The sequence below is a fragment of the Coregonus clupeaformis genome, chromosome 18 (assembly GCF_020615455.1).
Source record: "Coregonus clupeaformis isolate EN_2021a chromosome 18, ASM2061545v1, whole genome shotgun sequence".
Taxonomy (NCBI): domain Eukaryota; kingdom Metazoa; phylum Chordata; class Actinopteri; order Salmoniformes; family Salmonidae; genus Coregonus; species Coregonus clupeaformis.
Window position 1 is genome coordinate 25,072,788 of NC_059209.1, and position 15,253 is coordinate 25,088,040.

General features: G+C 42.4%; 1 protein-coding gene and 2 long non-coding RNA genes across 3 annotated transcripts; 1 reads left to right on the plus strand and 2 right to left on the minus strand.

Moving 5' to 3' along the window:
* Positions 1–1,261: 1,261 nt before the first annotated feature.
* Positions 1,262–7,896, minus strand: idua (alpha-L-iduronidase). Its single transcript, XM_041835731.2, has 14 exons — positions 7,469–7,896; positions 6,716–6,856; positions 6,497–6,579; positions 4,852–4,959; positions 4,653–4,748; positions 4,277–4,479; positions 3,923–4,102; positions 3,484–3,700; positions 2,795–3,004; positions 2,449–2,570; positions 2,114–2,239; positions 1,894–1,970; positions 1,713–1,813; positions 1,262–1,600 (listed from the first exon to the last, which is right to left on the minus strand). Exons 1-14 carry the CDS (start codon positions 7,615–7,617, stop codon positions 1,500–1,502), a joined length of 1,914 nt encoding a protein of 637 aa, XP_041691665.1. The 5' UTR covers positions 7,618–7,896; the 3' UTR covers positions 1,262–1,499.
* A 961-nt stretch (positions 7,897–8,857) lies between these two features.
* On the minus strand, positions 8,858–10,532 carry LOC121587259. The gene is made up of 4 exons (XR_006004028.2): positions 10,497–10,532; positions 10,201–10,272; positions 10,059–10,109; positions 8,858–9,872 (listed from the first exon to the last, which is right to left on the minus strand). It is a non-coding gene; the product is annotated as an uncharacterized LOC121587259 (long non-coding RNA).
* Positions 10,533–13,639: 3,107 nt separating this feature from the next.
* Positions 13,640–14,163, plus strand: LOC121583561. The gene is made up of 2 exons (XR_006003538.2): positions 13,640–13,783; positions 13,915–14,163. It is a non-coding gene; the product is annotated as an uncharacterized LOC121583561 (long non-coding RNA).
* Positions 14,164–15,253: the final 1,090 nt, after the last annotated feature.

Here is a 15,253-nt window from a genome sequence, read left to right on the forward strand (position 1 = left end):
TCACCTGGAATGCTTTTCCAACAGTCTTGAAGGAGTTCCCACATATGCTGAGTACTTGTTGGCTGCTTTTCCTTCACTCTGCGGTCCGACTCATCCCAAATCATCTCAATTGGGTTGAGGTTAGGGATTTGTGGAGGCCAGGTCATCTGATGCAGCACTCTATCACTCTCCTTGGTAAGATAGCCAATACACAGCATGGAGGTGTGTTGGGTCATTGTCCTGTTGAAAAACAAATGATAGTCCCACTAAGCCCAAACCAGATGGGATGGCGTATCGCTGTAGCCATGCTGGTTAAGTGTGCCTTGAATTCTAAATAAATCACACTGTGTCACCAGCAAAACACCTCCATGCTTTACGGTGGGAAACACACATACGGAGATCATCCGTTCACCCACACTGCATCTCACAAAGAAACAGCGGTTGGAACCAAAAATCTCAAATTTGGACTCCAGACCAAAGGACAAATTTCCACTGGTCTAATATCCATTGCTCGTGTTTCTTGGCCCAAGCATGTCTCTTCTTCTTATTGGTGTCCTTTAGTAGTGGTTTCTTTGCAGCAATTTGATCATGAAGGGCTGATTCACACAGTACCCTCTGAACAGTTGATGTTGAGATGTGTCTGTTACTTGAACTCTGTGAAGCATTTATTTGGGCTGCAATTTCTGAGGCTGGTAACTCTAATGAACTTATCCTCTGCAGCAGAGGTAACTCTGGGTCTTCCAAAGAAATTCCACAAATTAACTTTTAAGGCACACCTGTTAATTGAAATGCATTCCACGAAGCTGGTTGAGAGAATGTGCAAAGCTGTCATCAAGGCAAAGGGTGGCTATTTGAAGAATCTCAAATATAAAATATATTTTGATTTGTTTAACACTTTTGGTTACTACATGATTCCTTGTGTTATTTCATAGTTTTGATGTCTACACTATTATTGTACAATGTAGAAAATAGTAAAAATAAAGAAATGAGAAAAAATGAGTGTGTGTCCAAACATTTGACTGGTACTGTATACAAAAATAATTATGTCCCTTTGAGCATGACGCCTGCACCAATCCAATGGAGGTAAACTCTACATCACAGAAATACCTATATGAATATTAACACCACCGCGTTGTCACTCATACACTGTTCATCAGTTTGTGTTGGCAACAATACAGTTTAAGAAACCGAGTTGTCTTTGTGAATACATTGTCCAGGGGGAAAACATGAGCATTCTAATGTTATCACTGTCTCATGAGCATAAAAAAAAGATTCAAAATGGTAAACAAATAAATCACCAACCTTTTACTTATTGATTGTGAAATTACAAAATATGTCTGTAAAAATAATTCCATGTAAAAAAAACATTTCAGACGTTTTAAATCAACAATAAATTGGAGCAGCAATAATGGCGATGATATTTTCTGAAAGTAGAAATTTAAAAACACTGTACAAAAGCATTTTTAAAAATAACATACTAAATTTCAGTCATGGTACCATATAGGAAACACTAGTTGACTTTAGTTTTCCTCTGAATATTTCTCAGTCAGTGAATATTCTCCAGTTCTTCCCCAGTAGTCCACAGCTCGTACTCTGTAGCTACCACTAACTTCCAGGTTTTCTGTAATCAAATGAAATGTTCAAATGTGAATCAACAATGCTTAATACAGGCCAACTATTGCATATTGCATTAGATCACAAAAGTAAGTTCGAACTTTCTAAACCATTCTTACCTGGTGAATATACATAGGACGTGAAAATGGTATCCCGGGTGTTTACCCTCTTGAATTCTTCCTGGTCTTTGGAGAACTCCACCTCAAATGTCTTAATGCACCTACAAATAAAATAGAACATGTCCATCGTCAACTCACCACTAAGTAGAATAGCCCCCCCTCCCCCCCAAAAAGTACTTACTTGGAATTTACACAATGATCTTTCCACACAATCATAACTTGGCTTTTTGTGATGCTGATGAATCGCAATCCATTCACCTTATTGGAGATCAATAAAATACAATTAGGGTATTGATGATTTAACAGGACTATGAAAATACCACCCTGAGAAATGAAAGAAATTAATCACCAAGGTGTGGATTATACTGTCATCAAAGCCCATGTCAGCTGGTGGCACTGACCTGGTCTGGCGTGGCCTTCGGCTGGGCACACACATGTATGAGGAGGACAGAGGGCACATAGAGCTTGGCCCGCATGGTCAGGATGCCCTCAGCAGGGAAGGGCAGAGGTCCATCCACCTGAGGATCCTGGGGTCAAATCAACACAAAACATTCAGCTCAGCTACAATGGCTGTAGTTCATTCCATAAAAAACTGACCATGTTCATACATTGCTGTCACTTAAAATGAAGAGGAATATATGTGATTGACTGAAATACAAGCTTACTTGTTGAGAGTGAGACTAGTTATTTGAGAGAAGAATCTGTTATTTTAATGGAAGAGTGTTTTTCTTTGTACCTCCATGTTCCTCAGCTGTCTAAACTGCTCTGCTGTGGGGTAGTCTGGGCTGCCCATGCTCTGCCACAGCTGGAATGGGTTGGTCACATTGTTGTCCAGGTAATATTTCACATACAAAAGTCCTAAAGTCAAAATCACAATCATAATTCATGAAACTGCTGAAGTTGAAGTCACTCTTTTGCTCATCTAGTAACACAGGTTAAATCCAATACTTACGGTACTGAGTATGTCAACATACTGTAAAATGAGTTCTAATCCAACTGCAATTTTGTTTGCAACATCAAAGAAGCCCTTAAAGTTGAGTATATACATATGTCCTGATTCGGAGACATTCGTCGACACCCACCTTTCCGTCCTGTGAATCCTTTGAGAGAGACCCTAATGAAGTCTGTTGTGGTGGATGTGCTGTTGTCATCGCTGTTGTAGATCAGCACAGTGGCCTGCCAGCTGTCAGAGGTCCAAGACATGAGGGGGTCATGGGTGCTGGCAAGGACCCCCACAGTGCTGTTGTCGGTCCCCCCAACCTCCACAACCTCAGCCAGTACCTGAGTCTCTCCTTTTTATAAAACAATAATAAAACTAATATCAACTTCATTCAATTTAATAAAGTCATAACATCTGGGTAGACAGATTCAGTCCCACCTAAATTCTGTGGTGGAAAAAACTAACAAGAACTGTTCTATAAAGTTCTATCACTACAAGAAAAGACAACAGCTATTGAAAATAACTACTGAGAGTTACCTAGAAGGGTCAACACAGGTTTGGACAGTCAGAAAGCAGATAGCCTCACCTAGCAGAGCAAGCAGCCCCATGATGGTCAGTACAGGAGATAGCCTCACCTAGCAGAGCAAGCAGCCCCATGATGGTCAGTACAGGAGATAGCCTCACCTAGCAGAGCGAGCAGCCCCATGACGGTCAGTACAGGAGATAGCCTCACCTAGCAGAGCGAGCAGCCCCATGACGGTCAGTACAGGAGATAGCCTCACCTAGCAGAGCAAGCAGCCCCATGACGGTCAGTACAGGAGATAGCCTCACCTAGCAGAGCGAGCAGCCCCATGACGGTCAGTACAGGCTTCCTGAGCAGCTGGACGTGGGGGGGCTGGGTGTTGTTGACCTGGAAGCGGGCCGTCAGGGTGCGCTGGGTGAACGGGTGAGGGTGGTAGCTGAGGAAGGCGTTGTCATTGCTCAGCAGGGTGTAGTTGATGGTGTTGTTCTGGTAAGACAACAGCAGGTCCTGGTGTTGGGAGATCACCTAGTGGACAGCAGGGTTTGGGTCAATTTAATTTCAATACAGTCAATTCAATAAGTACAATATACTGAAATTCCAATTCCAATGTTCCTTAATGCATTTCAAAGTTTGGAATTGGAATTTAAATGTATTTCCTGAATTTAAATGGAATTGACCCCAAACCTGGTGGTCATAGGACATAGCAATCAAGACAGACAACAGACAAGTCAGTTGACTGTTTCATACCTTGACCACCATGGCTGCATATGTCACATCAGCCCTCCACACCAGAGGTTTGGACCAGCCCACCAATGGATCGGCCTCATCATTGTAAACCGGCAGAGTTCGGAAGAGAGGGAAATGCTCCTGGATCTCTCTTACTGTCTGGATCTCCTGTTCCATGATGGGTAACGAATAGCCTCCACCCTGAAATAAGTCTCACAAGCCCAAGCCAGTTTTCATTCTGAAACTGTGAGTGCTTCAATTGTCAGGATTAAGCACTATTATCTTGTTAGGAGACAAGAGTCAGACAGAATGATGGTTAAAAGAGAGTAATGAAGGTGTGCAGTTTACACACACACCACATAGTCCCAGTCCCACCTTTTTGTGCAGGGCGATGTAGTCCAGCCGCACCCCTGTCTCCCCAGTGAAGAAGTTGGTGCCATTGTAGCAGTGCTGCAGCATGGACCAGCAGTAGGGGGAGTGTGGTGGGGTGTGGCAGGAGTCTCCTGGACCGCCGAAGCGCAGGGCACTACTGGCAGCCCGCAGGCCCTCAGAACAGGCGTCATAGTAGTTCAGGAACCCTGGAGGTGGAAGCAGACCAATAGTCTCTAGTGGGTGCTGAGATACAGACCAAATACAGACTACATACAAATTATTATTCATCAGATGAGATTATATTATGCTTTCTTTCATTCCTTACAAAAAGCATGATGGTACAGGACTGATGCCACCTGTCGGAATAATTGTTTTTTACCTTGGATAGACACAGTGACGTTGTCAAAGTCATGATTGTTCGGTTCATTCCATGTTTCAAAGTTCCACAGAGATACACTTCCCAAGCCATATTTCTCTGTAATTCAGGATGAATAGTGTTAGTGGAGTACACCATTCATATGATCCATAAGATGACATAGGTAACTGTGTGTTCCCCTGTCACTGAACAGTATACTCACCAATATACCTCTTTGCAATGAGATGCACCAGGTTTCTCCACTCCACCACTTGTATTTTGTCCTCAAAGTTGGTGAAGTAGTTGTTCACACTGCCCATCAATTCAAAACCTGCAACAAACAAGTAGAAACAAAACTCAATCTGAACCATATTCATAGTCAGAGAAAAACACTACTGAGAAAGCATATACTGAACAAAAATATAAACACAACATGTAAAGTTTTGGTCCCATGTTCCATGAGCTGAAATAAAAGATCCCAGAAATGTTCCATACGCACAAAAGTTTATTTCTCTCAAATGTTGTGCACAAATTTGTTTACATCCCTGTAGGTGAGCATATCTCCTTTGCCAAGATAATCCATCCACCTGACAGGTGTGGCATATCAAGAAACTGATTAAACAGCATGGTCATTACACAGGTGCATCTTGTGCTGGGGACAATAAAAGGCCACTCTAAAATGTGCAGTTTTGTCACACAACACAAGGCCACAGATGTCTCAAGTTGAGGGAGCATGCAATTGGCACGTCCACCAGATCTGTTGCCAGAGAATGTAATATTAATTTCTCTACCATATGCTGCCTCTAATGTCATTTTAGAGAATTTGGCAGTACGTCCAACCGGCCTCACAACTGCAGACCATGTGTAACCACGCCAGCCCAGGACCTCCACATCCAGCTTCTTCCCCTACGGGATCGTCTGAGACCAGCCACCCGGACAGCTGATGAAACTGTGTGTTTGCACAACCGAAGAATTTCTGCACAAACTGTCAGAAACCGTCTCAGGGAAGCTCATCTGCGTGCTCGTCGTCCTCACCAGGGTCTTGACCTGACTGCAGTTTGGCATTGTAACCGACTTCAGTGGGCAAATGCTCACCTTCGATGGCCACTGGCACGCTGGAGAAGTGTGCTCTTCACGGATGAATCATGGTTTCAACTGTACCGGGCAGATGGCGTCGTGTGGGTGAGCGGTTATGGTATGGGCAGGCATAAGCTATGGACAATGAACACAATTGCATTTTATTGATGGCAATTTGAATGCATGGCGATACCGTGACGAGATCCTGAGGCCCATTGTCTTGCCATTCATTCGCCGCCATCACCTTATGTTTCAGCATGATAATGCATGACCCCATGTCGCAAGGATCTGTACACAATTCCTGGAAGATGAAAATGTCCCATGGCCTGCATACTCACCAGACACGTCACCCATTGCGCATGTTTGGGATGCTCCGGATCGACATGTACAACAGTGTGTTCCAGTTCCGGCCAATATCCAGCAACTTCACACAGCCTTTGAAGAGGAGTGGGACAGCATTCCACAGACCACAATCAACAGCCTGATCAACTCTATGTGAAGGAGATGTGTCGCGCTGCATGAGGCAAATGGTGGGTACACCAGATACTGACTGGTTTTCTGATCCACACCCCAACTTTTTTTTTAAAGGTATCTGTGACCAACAGATGTATTTCTGTATTCCCAGTCATGTGAAATCCATAGATTAGGGCATAATTAATTTATTTAAATTGACTGATTTCCTTACATGAACTGTAACTCTGTAAAATCTTTGAAATTGTTGCATGTTGTGTTTATACTTTTGTTCTGTATATATATAATTTGACCAGACCAGATGGTTTAAACTACTGTACCTGGGAGTAGTCCATTTATCCACAAGAGGTCAATCAGCTGGTCCAGTTGGCTAAAGTTGTACTGGAGTTCTCCTTTGTCAATGCTACAAAACAATACTTTAAATTAGATTAACGAGACATATCACAATGGGATATACAACATACAAAGGTCACCTCACATTTACATATTTGATTTACTAACCCACCACAAGGCCCTAAAGCAGGCATCCCCATACTCACTGTGCTGTGATCAGCTCCAGCATCCAGTGGATCCGAACCTGCTGAATCCCCCGGTGGGGGACAGAGCCCACGTAGGCCAGGTTCAGCTCCTGGTCCCTGCTCAGGTCATACTGGTTGGACTGGGTGTGTGGAAGAGGGGGGCTGGAGAGGGGTAGAAAGCATGTGTTTACAATGAACTGAGTTGTCAGGCAAATTGAGCCTGCTCTGTGGTTGCCCCATTGGGAATCCCTGTGCTTACCTAAGTCAATCAGATTCAAAAGACAGATAATACACCTTATGGAACAGCGGGCACTATGAAGAGACACTCACACAGGCATAGACACACATACACATTTACATTTACATTTTAGTCACATGATAAGACATGCACTCTACACACATGTACACATGGATTTTGTATTGTAGATATGATAGTAGATTAGTGGCCCGAGGGAACACACTTAATGAGTTGTGAAAAGTGTTATGAAATGTAAGATTTTAAATTGTATAACTGCCTTAATGTTGCTGGACCCCAGGAAGAGTGCAGCTAACGGGTATCCTTAATAAATACAGAATAGCCTATGACCAATTGGTGTTTTGTATGTGGTCCTGCCCTTATTTTAATGAAATAAGGTATTGTTTTAGTTGAATTAAAAAAAAATAACACTGTTGCAAAGTGCTCATTGACTAACAGAAAGTAGCCATGAAAGGTAGCATAGTCACAAGATTTCACGACATGACTCTAAACTAAATCAAAAAGGTGCATCAGCCTACCAGAAACCAGTGCTCCTCCAGAAATGTTTCAGATTTCCTGATGGCTTTCCGACATCCACTGTGATCTCATATGAAGAGCCGACAGCATTGGGTATTGTCATTAACAATGCAAAGACAAACAAGTTTACAGGGTGCATCAAACTGAACATGTTAGCAAGACAGCTAGCTCAAGCTGCTAACAAAAACGTAGCTAAACACCATCGCACAAGTACTGGCTGCAATTCTTATGACATATCTAGCAGCTAGGCATCATCCTTGAAATAAATGAGCATTTTAAATTATATATCTCAGTAGTTCAAAGATAGCTAGCTAAGTACAGTAGTTGTTTGTTGTTATATGTCGACGTAGCAGTACAGCTCGCTCAGCTGATTGTGCCGACGTAAAACACCCGCGACATTTACTCTTGCCTACTCCATTTCTCCGTAGCATATTTGTTCAGTACCACATTCCACATACAATGGAGGAAAATTATAAATGTTGGTGTTGCGTGCCCTGTAATCGTGTGTGCCTATTTCAAAATTCTTAAATTGTAATAATTTGTTTATGTTAAAGCTAGAATCCTTAGTTGCTACATCCATTTTTGGACTGGTGGACATGACTGCTTTGTTATTGATTCAATTAAGGATTCTAGATTTCAATGCATTAAAATAAATCACAATTTCATTACACGTTATCAGGTTTTATTAATGTTATTCCATTAACAGTTTAATCACAAGAAAAACTATCTATTGCTGCATAAAGACTAATATAATAATATATGCAGTGGTGAAAAAAGTACCCAGTTGTCATACTTGAGTAAAAGTAAAGATTACTTAATGGAAAAAGACTCGATTAAGTAAAAGTGAAAGTCACCCAGTAAAATACTATTTGAGTAAAAGACTAAAAGTATTTGGTCTTAAATATACTTAAGTATCAAAAGTAAAAGTAAATGATATAAATAATTTCAAATTCCTTATATTAAGCAAACCAGACAGCACAAATTGTATTAGGAAAAAATGTTTTACGGATAGCACACTCCAACACTCAGACAATTTACGAACAAAGCATTTGTGTTTAGTGAGTCTGCCAGACCAGAGGCAGTAGTGATGACCCCGCGTTCTCTTGATAAGTGCATGATTTGGACCATTTTCCCGTCCTGCTAAGCATTAGAAATGTAAGGACTACTTTTGGGTGTCAGGGAAAATGTATGAGAGTAAAAGTAAAAGTTGTCAAAACTATAAATAGTAAAGTAAAGTAGATACCCCCAAAAAACTACTTAAGTAGTACTTCAAAGTATTTTTACTTAGTTACTTTACACCACTGAATATATGCCATTTAGCAGACACTGTTATCCAAAGCAACTTACAATCATGCATACATACATTTTACGTATGGGTGGTCCTGGGAATCAAACCTACTATCCTGGCATTGCAAGTGCCATGCTCTACCAACTAAGCTACAGAGGACCACTACAAAGTGGAAGAAGCAGGGTTTCTGCTATAAATACAAAAGATACCAGAAAACAAGTACAGGGAATAAACTAAACAGACTCTTCATATTGTGTGGGTAGCTAGTTGTCCTCTACGTGTTGTTGTGGTGGGCAGTCTTCAGTGGATTGTGGTGGGTTGTCCTCAGTGAGTTGTATCTCAGACGGCACGAGAGTTGAAGATGCCTGGCCCCTCTCTCTGAATATGATGGGGGGAGATATGCCCATGGTTGGATAGACTCCCTTGAAGGGGTTCATCTGTGGAGTGAAAGCCCTGAATAAGGGGTTTGGCTGGGGTAGAGCTGGGTTGAAGAAGAGGTTGGGCTGGGGTAGAGCTGAGTTGAAGAAAGGGTTGGGATGGAGTAGAGCTGGGTTGTAGTAGCCAGGCATACCCTGTTGTTGAGGGATCAGAGTGATGAAGGAGATACCCTGAGAGTTAGGTTGCTGGGATCCAGGAAGAAGCACACCCTGTTGGGGTCCAGCAGAAGGAATACCTTGTGGGAGTCGGCAAATGGCATATCTTGTGGGAGTCCGGAAAATGGCATACCGTGTGGGGGTGCAGGGAACGTCATACCCTGTTGAGGCATTAAAGGGCCAAAGGGGACTGCAAGTGAGTTGAATGGAATGCCCTGTAGGGTGACTGGTGTGGCCAGTATCACTTCCTGGGTTGGCTGCTCTGGACTCTGGGGGCTGCTACCCTGCACTGGAGCAGTGATGTGGAGGTTGATGGTTTGGGGAAGAACAGGCCCAGGGGGAAAACTCTCTACTGCTAGGAGGAGCTGGGATGGTATGGACAATGATGTTTGGATTGGTTTTAGGAGGCAGATCCAGAGGTAGGGCTTAAGGGGGTTGTGGGGCAGCTGGGACCTGAGGAGGGAGTTGGTTGACTTTTGACAGGGTCTATATAATCTCAGGCATGAAGAGATGGAGGTCCTGTCCCTATAAAACAACCATCCACCTGTCCGTTTTAATCCATTCATCCAGAAAACATGGTATAAAAGCCGTGTAAACGTACTGCCTATGCCTGTGTTATCCTTTCCCTCTTTACTAATACATTTACAACACTTTCTCAAAATATTGATTTATTGTTGCTTTAACTGCAGTATAAAAGATATATCACATTACCTCTTCACTATCACTTGCAGATCGTGCCACTCTTTCATGGTTCTCATTAACCTATAAACAGAGGAGATATTTTACAACACAGTGTCCAGAACAAAGAATGAAAATATTAGAGAATGAAGGGTTCAATTGGCACGGCACTTACCGGGGCAGTATGACATGTAACAAGAAGACCCAGCAACAAAACTACGACTTTCATCCTTACAGTTTCAGAGACCTGTTCAAATGGACTCATAAGAATGTGTTGGCTGCATTTCATAAAAAAACATACATTTTGTTAGAGGGGGAATAAAGAAAAATCATAAAAATACTATGCATGTCTTTTTTATACTTAATTCCTATCTGACAAATCAACGTTAATGTGAAATTGAATTCACAAGACACAAAGATGTGAACCTAACAAACTGATCAGTATAATAGCAATAAGGATTATTATCTTACCTTAGAGAGCATTCCTGTTAATCTTGAGTCTCTGAATTTTACTCTAACCTAGACATAATATAAATGCTTTCTGTAACTGTTCTGTCATCCAATCAGAACCATTTACAGCCACATTTATCAAACAAACAAGTTCAAACAGGTGCCATTAATACAGGTAACGAGTGGAGGACAGAGGAGCCTCTTAAAGAAGAAGTTACAGGTCTGTGAGAGCCAGAAATCTTGCTTGTTTGTAGGTGACCAAATACTTATTTTCCACCATAATTTGCAAATAAATTCATTGAAAATCCTACAATGTGATTTTCTGGATTTTTTTTCTTCTCAATTTGTCTGTCATAGTTGACGTGTACCTATGATGAAAATTACAGGCCTCTCTCATCTTTTTAAGTGGGAGAACTTGCACAATTGGTGGCTGACTAAATACTTTTTTCCCCCACTGTATCTGTGAATAAACAATCATTGTCTGACAGGTGAATATCCAATATGAAGACCTTCATTTTGTTGCTTGGTTCTTTATACCTTTGTCTGGCAGTTCCAGTAAGTGAAAATACACATGATAACCAGATTGAATGTCTTTATTAAACTCAGCAAAAAAAGAAACGTCCTCTCACTGTCAGCAAACTTAACATGTGTAAATATTTGTATGAACATAACAAGATTCAACAACTGAGACATAAACTGAACAAGTTCCACAGACATGTGACTAACAGAAATTGAATAATGTGTCCCTGAACAAAGGGGGGGTCAAAAAAGTAACAGTGAGTATCTGGTTTGGCCACCAGCTCCATTACGTACTGCAGTGCATCTCCTCCTCATGGACTGCACCAGATTTGCCAGTTCTTGCTGTGAGATGTTACCCCACTCTTCCACCAAGGCACCTGCAAGTTCCCGTACATTTCTGGGGGGAATGGCCCTAGCCCTCACCCTCCGATCCAACAGGTCCCAGACGTGCTCAATGGGATTGGGAGCCGGGCTCTTCGCTGGCCATGGCAGAACACTGACATTCCTGTCATGCAGGAAATCACGCACAGAACGAGCAGTATGGCTGATGTTATTGTCATGCTGGAGGGTCATTTCAGGAAGAGCCTGCAGGAAGGGTACCACATGAGGGAGGAGGATGTCTTCCCTGTAACGCACAGCGTTGAGATTGCCTGCAATGACAACAAGCTCAGTCCGATGATGCTGTGACACACCGCCCCAGACCATGATGGACCCTCCTTGCAGCATGCCTAAGGCACGTTCATGCAGATGAGCAGGGACCCTGGGCATCTTTCTTTTGGTGTTTTTCAGAGTCAGTAGAAAGGCCTCTTTAGTGTCCTAAGTTTTCATAACTGTGACCTTAATTGCCTACCGTCTGTAAGCTGTTAGTGTCTTAACGACCGTTCCACAGGTGCATGTTCATTAATTGTTTATGGTTCATTGAACAAGCATGGGAAACTGTTTAAACCCTTTACAATGAAGATCTGTGAAGTTATTTGGATTTTTACTAATTATCTTTGAAAGACAAGGTCCTGAAAAAGGGACGTTTCTTTTTTTGCTGAGCTTATATTAATCTGTATCCAAGTCTCCTTTAAAACTTGTTTTGTTATTTAGGATCAAGCGCATGTCAGAAAGGCCAGAGGTTTGAGCTATGAGGTAAGCTGTATGTTTGAAGGATTTTACTTTAAGAATTGTGTTTGAAAAATATTGCTTCATCCCTATTCCCTGAATCCCTTCTTCACAAATTCCTTCACCATGAATCCATGCTATGCAAACAGGTTCCCTGTATCTCCAACTATTGGAGTACAGCCTATCATAATCCCAGAGACCAGCCAGTACTCTGACCATAGTCCCTACTCCAGCGGCAGGGACTCAAGAAGACATTGTTATGCCTTCACCAGCCACAGTGACCGAGTGTCAGATACAAGTTGACCCTTGACTCGACTGAGACAGAAAGCTCATTGCAGAAAACTCAAGTCCGGTAGCTACTATGTAGTAATGGTTCTAGTTTTGAAACATTGACTTGTTTCTTTTTATGTATATTACCTTCTTTTTTATTTTATTGTTTTATCTATGGAGCTGTAATAACTAATAATCAGGGCCCGTATCCTTAAAGATTCTGAGAATCCTCTCAGAGAGCTCCTAACTTAACCTAAAAATTCCTTGCCAGGAGTTTTAGCTTAGAAGTGATTCCAGAACATTTTCAGTGAACTCTGAGCCAGGAATGGATGAAAAATCCTATCTTAGTGAGGAGGTGTGGTTGACCCCGTTGCTAGGTATGAGTCATCATTTCAAAAGCCGTGATTGGTTGATCCTACAAGTTTGATGAAAATGAACTTTTGGTGATAATGAGCAAAGGATGTACCCTCAAATCAATAAACATAATTATACACTCTAATCTTATGCAGACTATAATTGTAAATAATATTTCACATTCAAGAAAATATCTGGAAAATGAATAGTAAGCTGTAGGGGGTTATAGCCTAACATTAGAATCTAAAATATGTGAAAACTTAAGCTCATTACACCCTGTTCAAATAATGATTTGTGTCTCATTTGCTCATATTAATATCCTAGCTGGCATATTTTGTACTTTCACTTCCATATGGACCCCATTGAAAACAAGATGGCCTATCTCAAGGGGCTGTCCTTAATGAAGTAGAAATTGCAACGTTACAACTCAGTGTGAACTTAACGAGGGTAACACAGCTCAGCTTTTAACAATGTCTGTGATTGCTGGCTGGTCTATTTATGAAGGCTTGTTAACAAATATCCTACAAACACAGAAAATGGAGAAAAAAGGAATCGCAAGCTCGAACTGGACTGAGGAGCAAGGTTTGTTGCTGGCCCAGTTGGTGAACGAACATAAAGGTATGTTACGAGGAAAATTTGGCCCAACTGTCACTAGCCAAGGCAAGAGGCGCGCCTGGGACACAATATCCCAAACAATCAATGCCTCTTTTCCACTGGTGGTGCGGACAGGCGACGATTGTGAGAAAAGGTGGTATGTGCTGCAGTCCAAGGCAAAAGATGAGATTGCAGCACACAAGCGGGAATCCTCACTCACAGGTGAGCAAAATACTATGGCCTACCACATAATCTGGCAATTTGCTCCTGCTGGCAAAGTTAATTTACATGCCTAAGTACTGTGTTCATTGACTGTTTCTTTCTAGGGGTGGACCACCTGCAAAGCGGCTGTCCCAGGTGGCCGACACTGTCTTTCAAGTCCTGGGACACTCTGAGGTCAGTGTCACCGGGCTGCCAACAGGCATTGACACGTCAATGATGCAGGCCCTTGAAATGCAGCAAAGGTAGGACACAGGGTTATTCATATCAACAGTGTTTATTCATTGCAGAAGCCATTTCATGTGTTATCCATGCTCATTGTATTAAATTAATTTAATCAAAACAATAATTAAACTAGGCCTATGTATTTCTGTAGCATGGAGCCATCACAAGAACCGGGCCCATCAAGTTTGCCGCCTGAACCATCTGCAGCTGCTACTCAGGATAGCCCGGCGGATCAAACACCATTCCCATCCGCAGCACCTGCTCCGTCAGCATCCCTGCAGGAGAGAAGATTGCAACTCACAATTGATGTGTTTGAACAACAAAAAAAAGTCCTTTCCCTTCAGGAGGAGTACTACCGCCTTAAAATTGAACACCTAAAAAATAAACCATTTAGAGATTGTGTTCTGTGTCTTGCATTTAACAGTTGCAGGTGATGTGCAGTAAAACTGTGGTAGTTCTTAATACCATCACAAGTTCTCAAATGACATGGGGCTACAGCTTGCCTGAAATGTAAATTTGTGAAGTTTGCCCTGTAAGGCAGTCCACTCTGGGCTAGGTTCCCCTGTGGAATGTGAATATCTTCTTCACCACCATCCTCATCGTTGTCTCCATCCTCATCCTCATCGCCATCCTCCAGAGGTTCTGCAATCTGTCTAACCTTGCAAATATTGTGTAATATTGCACAGGCTATGATGAGTTTGCTGACTTTTTCAGGCCTCAGCCGCACCTCTCCGTGGAGAACATGAAAGCGCCTCTTAGCTGGCCTATGCCACGCTCCACCACCGCTCTTGTTGTCTTGTGGGCCCTACAATAGAATACAGACCTTTAATTATTTGATGGAAATATTGCACTACTTGGATGCTCTAACATATTGCTTGCATTTCATTTCCATGATTTTTGTATTGTTTGGCTTACCTGTTATAGTTTAGTTGGGGCCCTTGGCGTGGCTGGAGGTAAGGTGTAAGGAGCCATGGTTTGCATGGGTAGCCACTGTCCCCTAACAAGTGGCAATTAGCTGGCACATAGCGTCTCTCAAAAAGCTGTCTGATGCCACTCTCGGAGAGCATTCTCGCATCATGTGTGGAGCCTGGCCATTTAGCCACAATGTCCAAAATCTTCCAGGCCGCATTGAACACTATTTGCACATTGATGCTGTGGAAATTCTTCCTGTTAACAAAGACAGCCTCGTCCTCTGATGGCGCAATTATTCTCACATGTGTTCCATCAATTACACCCACAACGCCAGGGAATCCTGCAATGTCCATAAATGCCCTTTTATGTGTGTGTAAAGTGCGGGCATCCAGCGGGAATGAAACAAATTGTGTCACAATATTAGGTTGTGACAAAGCTGTCAGTGTTTGGGTGATGACTCTGCTGACGGAGGATTGGGACAGACCCAAGTCATCACTGCTGCATTGTTGCATTTTCCCTGTTGCCAAATACCTCAGGGTTGTGATTACTTTCTTCTCCGGTGTAATAGCGTTGTGGCG

Excerpts from the sequence above, each read along its gene's own strand:
- idua (XM_041835731.2), bottom strand. The coding sequence starts at position 7,617 with ATGTTCAGTTTGATGCACCCTGTAAACTTGTTTGTCTTTGCATTGTTA. Across the intron at positions 6,580-6,715 it reads CTGGAGCTGATCACAGCACA|CATTGACAAAGGAGAACTCC; the intron begins GTGAGTATGGGG and ends ATTGTTTTGTAG. Across the intron at positions 2,571-2,794 it reads AGGATTCACAGGACGGAAAG|GACTTTTGTATGTGAAATAT; the intron begins GTGGGTGTCGAC and ends TTTTGACTTTAG.